Source organism: Sinohyriopsis cumingii, chromosome 12, assembly GCF_028554795.1.
Source record: "Sinohyriopsis cumingii isolate HCF-2022 chromosome 12, ASM2855479v2, whole genome shotgun sequence".
Taxonomy (NCBI): domain Eukaryota; kingdom Metazoa; phylum Mollusca; class Bivalvia; order Unionida; family Unionidae; genus Sinohyriopsis; species Sinohyriopsis cumingii.
In genome coordinates this window covers 100,192,023-100,205,277 of record NC_142972.1, presented here as the reverse complement: position 1 = coordinate 100,205,277, position 13,255 = coordinate 100,192,023, and the positions used below count along the sequence as shown (strand labels likewise).

Genomic DNA, 13,255 nt, shown 5'->3' with positions numbered 1-13,255 from the left:
ATAACTGTATATATTACAGATAACGGTTATTTCATGCTTTCAAATATTTTCGCCATTTTTTATTGATAAAATGCTAAATCAGTATGATGTGGGTAAATGAAGTTAAATATGCAAGATTTGGAGATTTCACACTGACATTAAGGGTGCAAGTACAGGAAAAAAACATTAAACTTGACATGAGGACACTTAGAAATGTGAAAAAGAGAACATTTATTAAAGGAATGGTTCATCCCAAAAATGTATGAGGTTCCTATGTTAATCAAATTATGTTCAGGTATTTACAGGCTAAATAACAAATTAAGCTACCTTAAAGATTAACAGTTAAGGCAGTGTGGGGATTATCAGGTTGGATCAACAATTAGCACATACCATTATGCATGGATGGTAAATGGCAATGTACTAATTGAAAGATATTAGTGTCTGTAAGCTTATTCATAATGGAAATGACAATTTTGGATATTGCAAAAAAACATAGCCAATTATGTGCATCACAGATCAAGTATAAGTACCAACAGATCCTATATCATCAGCTGAATGTGAAATTTTGACTTGTTAACAAGGATGGACATTTGCGACATCCTTTTGTTTTATGACCAGGGGTCTTGCAGTATTTAAAATTTGTCTGTAAAGACAACCCAGGTTTTAGTTGGATCACAAAGAAAAGTCATTTGGCTTGATTTCCTATTCGTCACGGGGTTCAAATGTAAGCTGGTCTATCCAGATATTATTAATGAGTGAAAAGTCCATTGTGATTTAATTTATTGGATGGGTTAAAATGAACAGAATCCAATAGTCTTGTGTCAAATATAAATTGGGAGAGGACAACATATACATGTATTTTATGATTTCAATGAAAAGAACACTTAAAACAATCATTTGATAGGAGCACCTGTGTATAAAGTCCAGTTTTACTTTTTCCTATTGGCTTCTGCAGTTGGTAGTTTGACTGTATTTAGAAAAAAAGAGATGAGAATGATGGGTGGAAGTATGGAGACATGCAGTGATAGACAACTGAACAATCCTCGTAGAAAATGAAATTTACTATGTCTTACAGCTGTGGCAGAGAAGACCTTAGCAGTTGTTAAGTTGCCTGATGATCCAGAAGTATTATCCAAAATTGTCCAGATGCTAGCAAATGCAAACAACTGGGAAGGAGTGAATCTTTTAGTTTTTGGAATCCATGAGTAAGTCACATTGTTGTCATATGACTTGTCATGTGATGTAATGGTTAAACATATTGTACCCTGTTATGTTTTTAGTTAGAACTTCATCAAACAGTTTAATTAAATTACATTTTTCATCAGTTCATTTTCTTTTCTGTAATTATAGACATTGCAGTGTATATCCTTCTTTCAAAGCTATTTATCAAACAACATTTATTTTCCCTGCTTACAATGAAATATATTTTTCTGTTGAATTTAAGGTCTGCCCCAACATTTTAGTTCTGTTGAAGCAAGTCTAGTATTTACTGTTTTTATATATGACTTGTACCTATGAATGAGCAGTAAAACACCTTTGAATAAAAAATTAGGTTAATGTGACCAATAGTTCATGCATTTTTTTTAATTTGAGTAATTTGATTGGCATTATAAATAGATACATTTGATATACTGTGGAAATATAGTTTGTTAAAAATATAAAAGAACAACCCCCGACTCACATACAAAATTGTTGTGGGGAAATTGATAAAAAAATCATAAGGATAAATTTACGGTTTGATGCTGCCACCTGGTGAGTTGAAGTATACTACTACTATACATCCATTAGGCAAAGCCTTGCAATAACACCATTGGCTGTTTTTTTTTTTCTTAAAAATCAGTTATATATGTCAACTACATTATGTGAGCAAACATTAGAGAAAAGTTAGTATTTGGTTTTGAGCTAGTTGAAGTAAGGACATGCAACAAGAACTATGAAGCTATGTAGTGCTTGGTGAGTGAATAGTCTAAAATGCTGTGCTGATCATTGACATGTCATCTCCGTTCACATGGGTTTAAGCCTAGGCTTGACCAAAAAGGGTATTGAAGAAAGCCTGCCAATAGCTTCCTGTGGCTGGCTGTACCTCCCAGGCTCTTCTCCACCAAACATGCTAGCTGCCAATGTATAGTTCTATCTTGTGCTACACAAACCACACACACACACACACACACATATATATATATATATTTCTTCAGCTAAAATGAAATTGAAATCCTTATGAGAAGATACAATCAGTCATAGGGTAATGTTGTCATCTATGGTTTCATGCTAATGGAAAATCTTGTAGTTCAGAGAATCCTGAAGTTTAACTTAGGGTGGGGTAAATGTCAAAATGAGATGGTTTAGTTAGGGTTACAGTTACCTAAAAGTTCAGTATTTCAGCTGAAGGCATTTTTAAACTCACCTTGTTAAGAGTTATTATTGTTATGTATTCCCAAAAGTATGGAACAATTAATGATGATTTCATATATTAGCCTTCGGGGTTGAGTGCATTTAATATTAGGGGCCCAGACTCATAATGACAAGATTAGATGGACCCAGTGTACTGGGGTCAGATCACAAGATTTGATGGACCCAGTGTACAACATATGGGCTTTGATCACAAGATTTGATGGACCCAGTGTACAACATATGGGCTTTGATCACAAGATTTGATGGACCCAGTGTACAACATATGGGCAGCTGATCACAAGATTAGATGGACCCAGTGTACTGGGCTCTGATTGCAAGATTTGATGGACCCAGTGTACAACATATGGGCTTTGATCACAAGATTTGATGGACCCAGTGTACAACATATGGGCAGCTGATCACAAGATCTGATGGACCCAGTGTACAACATATGGGCAGCTGATCACAAGATTTGATGGACCCAGTGTACAACATATGGGCAGCTGATCACAAGATTTGATGGACCCAGTGTACAACATATGGGCAGCTGATCACAAGATTTGATGGACCCAGTGTACAACGTATGGGCAGCTGAGCAAGGTGGAAAATTTGACATGTTAAAAAAGTATAAAAATCCACACTCAAGAGTTTATGTGCATGATTCAGAGGATTTGTCACTATGGCTTGAGAATTTTATATTAGCATTGAGTATCTTGCAGATCGTATACAGTATATACTGTAGTTATTCTTATAGGAGCCCTCCTTCTAATACCCCCCAATTCCTCCCAACTCCTCCCCCAAATTCATACCTTATTGAGGCTTATAGAGCCATATATTTCTATTAAGGTATGTCTAGATTATCAAAATAGTACACAAGTAATCCAACAATTGATAGAAAAATCAAAACAGCTTAATTTATGGCATTTTCAGTCAACAGTTCTGTATGTTATTCAATGCTCCCCCCTTTGGAAACTGCACCCTGGGGCGTCTATTAGAATAAGTATGGTATGTACTGATTTTCTTTTTCATACTGTGTTAAAGTCTTCATAAAGCCATTGCACCACATTTGGCACATTAGACTGCTCATTCCAACACCCCCACCCCATATCAATACAGCATTACACTCCCATTGTTTCTAATTTGCATAGACAGAGGAATGTGGAATTCAAAATGTTTAACTTTTGAATAGGTTAAGTAGTTTTGAACTAAATTTTAATTTTAATTTTAAATTTATGAGAAAGAAAGGTGGTGTATAATTCAGAATGGGTTGGATCCTGACCTCAAATAACTATTGCAGAGTTTATGAATATTGTAAATCTGTGGCAATTAAACTATTTGCAGACAAGATTGGAAAATCGTTAATGCATTTCATTTTTACTGCATGAATTTCAGTGGGCCTAGTAGTGTACTAGATGGGGCTGCAAAGGGATGCACCTTTGAACTCATTAGTGTGGGCAACTTCCTTATCAATATCCCTGACTCTGGGACGGATGAATGGAGAATCAAGTTGGCAGTCCATATGCTAAAGAATGGGGCTTCCATCGAAGAGATAGGAGTTCGACTAAAGAAGCCACCTGTTCATGTTGGCATTGATGTAGCGCTTAAAACAGGTTTAATGTCTATCTTCATCAGATATTGCAGTAATGTAACTTTTGTTGTCTGTGCAAAATATATTATTTATCTTCTTTTGTTATTATGAAAAGATAAAACTAAATTGCATTTTTAGATGTGTCAAGAAAATTGTTTTACCAAAAATTAAAGTCAGTAATTTAAATAAAAAGAAGGCCACAATTTCATCTGACTTTTACATAAAAGCATAATATAACACATCAATACATATGCTTCATGAACAAGCTAGTATGAAAACTGACCATTCATGACTATAGTATAGAAATGTTCTAAGCCGTGTTCTCATCAACACAACAGTCACCTTAATGTCATTTTACTTGTACTTATTGTAAAACCTTATCTGTGTGTGTTTGAAATTCTGCAGTGTTTTTGTTGCATCAAAAACAGCTTTGTACCTTTGAATGTGAGCTTTCTACGTCAAGAAAATGTGAAGGCTATGCTGTTATATGATGCTGTTTATTTTCTTTAATGCTGATTTCAAGCATACCAGTGTACATTTAAATATGATCTGGTTAAACAAGTTTTGTTGTTGAGTTCAGTTATTATAAGAGTACATAGATGGAAAATTTGGCACTAACATGAAATTTGACTGTGACATAAGATTTAACGCTGGCTGAATTCTTTGAACTCTCATTCATGGGGTATACATTGATGTTGTCACTACAAACTGCTAATTAAAGATCCAGTAAACATGTATCAATCTGTGCAAACTTGGGATCCCTTGCCTGACTGATTAATTAAAGGTCAAATAAACATATATAAATCTGCGCAAACTTAGGATTCCTTTCTGACCAATTAATTAAAGATCCAATAAACATGTATCAATCTGTGCAAACTTAAGATCCCTTCCCTGACCAGTTAATTTAAGATTCAATGAAAATTTATCAAATTGTGATAACCATGGGATCCCTTCATTGACCAAACAGTTAAGGACCCAAAGAAAAGTTTTCAATCTGTGGAAACTATAGGACCCATTCCCTAACCAAGGGTAAGCATGGACAAAATATAGTAGACTTGACTAAACTAAAAACAAATATACAGTGTACTCACAAAAATAAATGAATTAACAGTTTTAAATTAAATTAGATTTCCTGAAAGAGATAGACATTGTGGTAGAATATTGGACTAATAATCCAAGGGTTGCTGGTTCGAAACCCACCCAGAATAGCCTGGGTCAGAGCCTCATTGCGCATGTCCTTGGCATGTTAATGTCAATAAGGTGTTACAAGTACTGTTGCAAGAACCAACAGCCACATATTTAATACAGGTTACCTTAAATCTTAGAATTAAAATTCAGTTGCAACTACACAAGAATGAGAGAAAAAAATAGCCAATACAGAATATGCATGCCATATATTTGAAGGCTCTGTTTTGCTGCTGAAATATCTACTGGAGAAGTATTCAGCAGTCCCGCAGCAAAGAGATGCTATTGATTCCTATGGCAATGGACCATACCATATAGTGATTAGATCTGGAAAAGTCCACACCACAATTGGAGAGACAGTGGTGCATCTTCTTTTGAATAGTGGATGCAGACTGGATATACCTGATGCACTTGGAAAGCTTCCCATCCAGTGTCTGAAACCGACTGATCCGATTTATCAAATTATGAAGAGGGCTGCCTCTCAGTCTGAAAGTAAGTATTAATGTAAAGTAAGACTTTTTAGTGTAATGTTTTTTAAAAAATTGGAATGATAGTTGCATAAAGAAGAAGAAGCAAATCCATTTTGTATAGGCTGTCAATTGTTTCTTTAACAGTGTCAGAAATTAGCTTGCATTGGTCTTAGAATATTCTTGTAAATGTCAAAACTTTGGTATATGTGTCTTTACTTGTTCTTTCAACAGAATGAGAAGCTTTCATATGTTTTGTTCTTGTAATAGTGTCAGAAATTAGCTTGCATAGGTATCCCATGTTCTTGTTGGAATGTCAAAAATTAGCTTGCATGTGTCTTCCCATGTTATTGTAACATTATCAGAAATTAGCATACAGGTATCAGAAATTAGCTTACAGGTGTCTTCCCTTGTTCTTGTAGCAATATCAGATGTCATTTGTATTAATATGTCAATTAGATTTTCAGGCAAATAAAGCATGTTATTTTTATTATTAGCTCCTTTGAGTGTAGAGTGAGCTTATAAAAAAAACTGACACAAATTATTTAAAAAAACATAACATCATTTTGGTTTGAAGTGCTCATTATCTGGTACATTTGATTCCAATCTGAGAGCAAATATAAGCGCCATCACTACAAATGGTAAAAGTCTTTAAAATAACTTGTGCTGTCAAAATTTGATCGCATTTGACAGCATCCTGGAAGACCTTTCAGGCTGATACCAATGACGCTTTTTGTCTTCAGTTGTGGTCACAATTACTAAAGAGAGAAAAGCCACTGTTACTAAAAATGAAAATGTGTAAATGGCCAATTGTTCAAAACCACAGAATAAATTTAACCAACACAGACAGAAATCATACTGTCATGAAGGCCATTGAAATTTTGCAAATGATGTTGATATACCATCAATTAAGGCTACTAAAAACAGAAAGAAAAGAAAAATTATTTTCTTCTGAATTGCTGTATATAATGTGAATAACCTTGATAAAAATCATCTTAGTATGAAGTCCTTTCAAATTTCTACAGATAATGCTAATCTGCCATCAAAGTTTTGCACTGTTAAGAATGGAAAAAACATGTAAATGGCTTTTTCACATTGATGAAGAAAGCAAGCTTTGAAATAATTGACTGCTCTGGTGGCCTAAGTGGTTAGAACTTTTGCCTTGTCTGTGGGAGGTCATTGGTTCAAATCCCATTTGAGTCATACCATACTTATAAAATGGTACTAGCAGCTGCCTCACTTGGTGCTCAGCATTAGGAGGTTAGTGTTATGACTGGTTGGCCTGGTGTCAAGATAATGTGACCGAGTGGGACACAGTGCTACATGTCTGTGGCATGATGCCCCACTGATAGACATCACTATAAACTGCTGCACTGCAAACATTATAGCGATATGACTTTTGTTACATTGTTAAAGCTGCGTTAAAAATCTGTAAAACTCAAAAACACACAAAATGATGATTTTTGATGATGCATATCTGATTATATAAGTAGCATGCCCTCCCATGTCCTACCTGCAGTTACACCAGTTGAAGAACACAGACAGTTGATAGGATTTTACACCATTATCTCTACTTAAAGGGAGACCACTCTTGTCTGATGTATGTTTCAGTTGGCAGGTCATGTGATGCTAAAACAGTCCAAAGGACTCAAAGGGAGACAACTGCTTAAGATCTTTTTTCAAAAGTTCTTGTTTACATGTTACATATATTCTTAGAGGAAAAAAAATATAGACTTAAAATAAATCAATTATAAACATAGTCAATTATATTTGAAGTTTACAATGTGATCTGTTGAACTACTGGCATCAAAGTTTACATGTGGTCTGCATGCACTATGCAGAGTGTACATGGTCTCTGCTGGCATTCTGCAAAGTTTACTGGTGGTCAGTTTTCATTATGCAAAGTTTACATATGGTCCTTTTGGCATTATGCAGAATTTACATGTGCTCTACTGGCATTATGCAAAGTTTGCTTGTGGTCAGTTTGCATTATACAAAGTTTACATATGGTCTTTTTGGCATTATGCAGAGTTTACATGTGCTCTACTGGCATTATGCAAAGTTTACATGTGCTCAACTGGCATTATGCAAAGCTTACATGTTGTCTACTGGCATTATATAAATTTTACATGTGGTATATTGGCATTGTGCAAAGTTAATTTTCAGAAAACACATGACCTGTCCATAAATTATCATGTTAGCTATGATCATAATACCTATTGATTGAATATATTTACAGGAAAAACTGTGTCACTCACAGCATAATGAGTAAACAAATAAACTCAGCAAACAAATGGATTAACAAATAAGAAATAAACTAAGGTGACCTCATTTATACAGGTCATTGCATAATGTAACTACACACAGAGAAAAGGATAATGGCCTCATTTGTCCAGGTCATTACATAATGTAACTACACATAGATAAAAAGGTAATGACCTAATTTATTCAGGTCATTGCATAATGTAACTACACACAGAGAAAAAGATAATGACCTAATTTATTCAGGGCATTGCATAATGTAACTACATACAGAGAAAAGGATAATGACCTCATTTGTGCAGGTCATTACATAATGTAACTACACACAGAGAAAAGGTCATGACCTAATTTATTCAGGTCATTGCATAATGTAACTGCATAGAGAAAAGGATAATGACCTCATTTATTCAGGTCATTGCATAATGTAACTACACACAGATTAAAAGGTAATGACCTAATTTATTCAGGTCATTGCATAATGTAACTACACACAGATAAGGATAATGACCTCATTTATTCAGGTCATTGCATAATGTAACTACACACAGAGAAAAGGTAATGACCTAATTTATTCAGGTCATTGCATAATGTAACTACACACAAATAAAAAGGTAATGCCCTAATTTATACAGGTCATTGCATAATGTAACTACACACAGATAAAAAGATAGTGACTTCATTTATACAGGTCACTGCATAATGCTACTACACACAGAGAAAAAGATAGTGATTTCATTTATACAGGTCATTGCATAATGTAACTACACACAGATAAAAAGATAGTGACTTCATTTATACAGGTCATTGCATAATGTTACTACACACAGAGAAAAAGGTAATGACCTCATTTATTCAGGTCATTACATAATGTAACTACACACAGAGAAAAAGGTAATGACCTCATTTATCCAGGTCATTGCATAATGTAACTACACACAGAGAAAAGGATAATGACCTAATTTATTCAGGTCATTGCATAATGTAACTACACACAGAGAAAAAGGTAATGACCTCATTTATCCAGGTCATTACATAATGTAACTACACACAGAGAAAAAGGATAATGACCTCATTTATCCAGGTCATTGCATAATGTAACTACATGCAGAGAAAAGGTAATGACCTCATTTATCCAGGTCATTGCATAATGTAACTACACACAGAGAAAAGATGGTGACTTCATTTATACAGGTCATTGCATAATGTTACTACACACAGAGAAAAAGGTAATGACCTCATTTATTCAGGTCATTGCATAATGTAACTACACACAGAGAAAAGGTAATGACCTAATTTATTCAGGTCATTGTATAATGTAACTACACACAAATAAAAAGGTAATGCCCTAATTTATACAGGTCATTGCATAATATAACTATACACAGATAAAAAGATAGTGACTTCATTTATACAGGTCATTGCATAATGCTACTACACACATGGAAAAAGATAGTGATTTCATTTATACAGGTCATTGCATAATGTAACTAAACACAGATAAAAAGATAGTGACTTCATTTATACAGGTCACTGCATAATGCTACTACACACAGAGAAAAAGATAGTGATTTCATTTATACAGGTCATTGCATAATGTAACTACACACAGATAAAAAGATAGTGACTTCATTTATACAGGTCATTGCATAATGTTACTACACACAGAGAAAAAGGTAATAACCTCATTTATTCAGGTCATTACATAATATAACTACACACAGAGAAAAAGGTAATGACCTCATTTATCCAGGTCATTGCATAATGTAACTACACACAGAGAAAAGGATAATGACCTAATTTATTCAGGTCATTGCATAATGTAACTACACACAGAGAAAAAGGTAATGACCTCATTTATCCAGGTCATTGCATAATGTAACTACACACAGAGAAAAGGATAATGACCTAATTTATTCAGGTCATTATATAATGTAACTACATACAGATAAAAAGGTAATGAACTCATTTATCCAGGTCATTGCATAATGTAACTACACACAGAGAAAAGATGGTGACTTCATTTATACAGGTCATTGCATAATGTTACTACACACCGAGAAAAAGGTAATGACCTCATTTATTCAGGTCATTATATAATGTAACTACATACAGATAAAAAGGTAATGACCTCATTAATCCAGGTCGTTGCATAATGTAACTACACACAGAGAAAAGATGGTGACTTCATTTATACAGGTCATTGCATAATGTTACTACACACAGAGAAAAAGGTAATGACCTCATTTATTCAGGTCATTATATAATGTAACTACATACAGATAAAAAGGTAATGACCTCATTTATCCAGGTCGTTGCATAATCTAACTACACACAGAGAAAAGATGGTGACTTCATTTATACAGGTCATTGCATAATGTTACTACACACAGAGAAAAAGGTAATGACCTCATTTATTCAGGTCATTATATATTGTAACTACATACAGATAAAAAGGTAATGACCTCATTTATCCAGGTCGTTGCATAATGTAACTACACACAGAGAAAAGATGGTGACTTCATTTATACAGGTCATTATATAATGTAACTACACACAGAGAAAAAGGTAATGGCTTCATTCATCCAGATCAAGTACACAAAGAAATGTTTAAAGCCAGTACCCATCACACAAAATTAAAAACAACCCCATAAATATGCAATACATTGTAGTTTAACAATTTACTTTGTTAGCACTTGTGAAATTACTTTACAGATGTGTAAACACAACTAGAACGTTTTTTTCCCCTTAGCAATATACCCAGCAATGGCATTAAATAAATGTGGCTGTACTTCCATCAGTGCACACATGCATAACTTTGTATATGCACACATCTGAACTTATTTAGAAGTGTAGTTCAGATTTGCAAACATAGTACAAATCATTTAAAAAAGATGTTGGTATAAATGCCATTTGTCATCAAACTTTTTCACTGTACAGTTGATATACACATAATATTTTTCTGACATGCAATAAAACTGCATTTCTTTTTTAAAGGGCCATGTTCAGTATTTCCTTGTTAAATCAACATTTATAGATATGTAATTTTGTTACAAAAGAAGTAGATTGATTGCTGTATCTCTATGTTTTGGCTCATTGTAACCAAAAATAAATTATATTTTTAAAACTTGAAAATTTTGCAGATCCATTTACTCATATTCTCCCAATAAAACAAGTAAGTAATGACTCAGTTTTTGAACATTTCAAAACAAGATGAGATTTGTGTTGTTTTTATTCATATGATTGCTCCCTGAGAAGCTGTAAAGGCTTATATCTGTCATTGCATTATTAATACATGAAGCTTAAAGTTTTATTACACCTAAATGGTCACTGAATCTCATAATACTAAAACTGTGTTATCTTTCTCATTGGCTTTCTTTGTAATCATATATGATTTTGCATACATTATATTACCCTTGTTATTATTTCCATTTTCCTGTTTTACTACAGATGTTATAGTACTTTCTGTTTCAGTCAAATAATTAGTTTTTTGTAAGTATGCAGTGATCCTCTTGTTACAGTCTTTCCACATTAATATTTTCTTGATTGCTTTCTCTTATTATGATATGTCTTCCATTGCAGTGCCTATTTAATCACAGCGTATTTAGTCTTTGCATATTTTATAATGTGTATATCGTATTGTGTATATCATATTTTCATTTTGATCTGTTGGTTTTTAGTGCTCATTTTGTAACTTCTACTTATTAAAAGCAATCTTTTTGTACCTCCTCAAATATTTTTGTACCTCAAATCTTTTTGTACCTCCTCAACTTTTTGTACCTCCTCAATGTTTGTACTTCATCTTATTGTATTGTACGGATATCCAAGCAATAGTTTGGTGTCATTTTGCATGAAAACCATAACTGATACAGTTAAACTCAAGGCCTAAATGACCAAGTCAGATATGATATTTCTTTTCCATTACATTTTGAAATGGGCCATTGCTGTTATTAGTTTCCTTAGTTTTGTTTAACCCTTTACCTCACAGAGCATAGTGACAAAGTGCAGCGCACTATAAATAGCACACGTGTTACCCAGTTGACCGCATACGCAGAGGCCTGCCTGTGAACTGTTAAGCAATGTAGTGTATGTTACGTTTAACAGCAATGTTAACCATTTTCCGTGTTTGGTACACATCTATTATATGTGGAAAAATTTAAGAGTAAAGTACTGAATGAAATCCGTGACCACCATTTTAGAGAGTTGAGATTACGACCCAGTTACTTTAAATAGCAGATATCGACCAGTGCATAAACAGCGACCACATGATCTGACGTAATTGTCATTCTCAGAAATGAATTTAGTATCTAATGAGTAATTCTCTTGGATTAGTGGTACTTTCTGAGATTATCCAAGGTTCTTCCTCCACCATTTATACTGGCCGCCATGTTTAGCTATCTTGTGCTGAAAAAAGACATTAAATCCCATAACAACAACAACAACAACAATTCTTGACATGATACCGTGATGAAATTTGTTGGAGGATATAGAAAAGGCCTATTGATTTTAGGATCAGAAAGGTTATTGTGACCCAAGGAAGAACTGGTTTTTGCCATGTAACTTTTGTTATAGAGCAAATGGATCCTGAATCACTCTTTGTGGATAATTAACACTTAAGATAATAAGGAAATCTGTATATTTTGTGTTCTGAAGTTAAGGTGTCATTGTCACATTAAATTTTATACAAAAAAAGTTGTTGTTGTAGGGTTTAATGCCATTTTTCAGCACGAGATAGGCTATACATGGTGACCAGTATAAATGGTGGAGGAAGAACCTCATGCATGGGAAAACACTGGAAAAAAACCACTGACCCACAAGAAATTGCTGGCAAGCTTTTTCACATAACCACCTTAGCCTAATCTGAGACTCGAACACATGCAGACAGAGGTGAGATGGCAGTGATCCATAATAGTGAGTGCTTTAGACCACTCAGTTATAAAAAAAGTAGTTTAGATTAGGTTTGGTTCAAGGCTGCATATGATGATAAAAAGCCCAGGTTATTGAGACTTATTAGTTATTAATCTTCTGATCCGATGTCCTACTACATAGAGGATTATTAAAATGGAGTGAATCTATGCTGTGCCACTTACAGTATTGCTGCTTTCCAAAGTAAATGTCTGAAGAAATGAATTTATTTTCTTGTTTAATTAGGGTCAAAGTATGGTCTAACATAGTTATTTCAAGAAATAATGCTGAAGTAAATATGAACATTACTTTATTGTTATTGTAGTCTTACTCAGTCAAGTAAAGATATGGCACATTATGCAGTTGTGTGACTGATTTTACAGATCAGCTTCTGTTTAGGTGGTCCTTTTTGGTTCAGTAATTACATGGTAGCTGTATGTTAGAATAAATTTGCACAGATTAAAGTGATTTGTTGTCTATT

General features: G+C 33.9%; 1 protein-coding gene across 1 annotated transcript in view; it reads left to right on the top strand.

Annotated features, from left to right (window-relative positions):
- Window positions 1-13,255, top strand: part of LOC149787091 (uncharacterized) — a 90,925-nt gene that overhangs the window by 52,798 nt on the left and 24,872 nt on the right. The window contains exons 5-7 of the mRNA XM_089976041.1: window positions 1,055-1,184; window positions 3,763-3,980; window positions 5,363-5,635. Coding sequence (XP_089832167.1) covers window positions 1,055-1,184; window positions 3,763-3,980; window positions 5,363-5,635 — 621 coding nt within the window. The remainder of the gene's footprint in view (window positions 1-1,054; window positions 1,185-3,762; window positions 3,981-5,362; window positions 5,636-13,255) is intronic.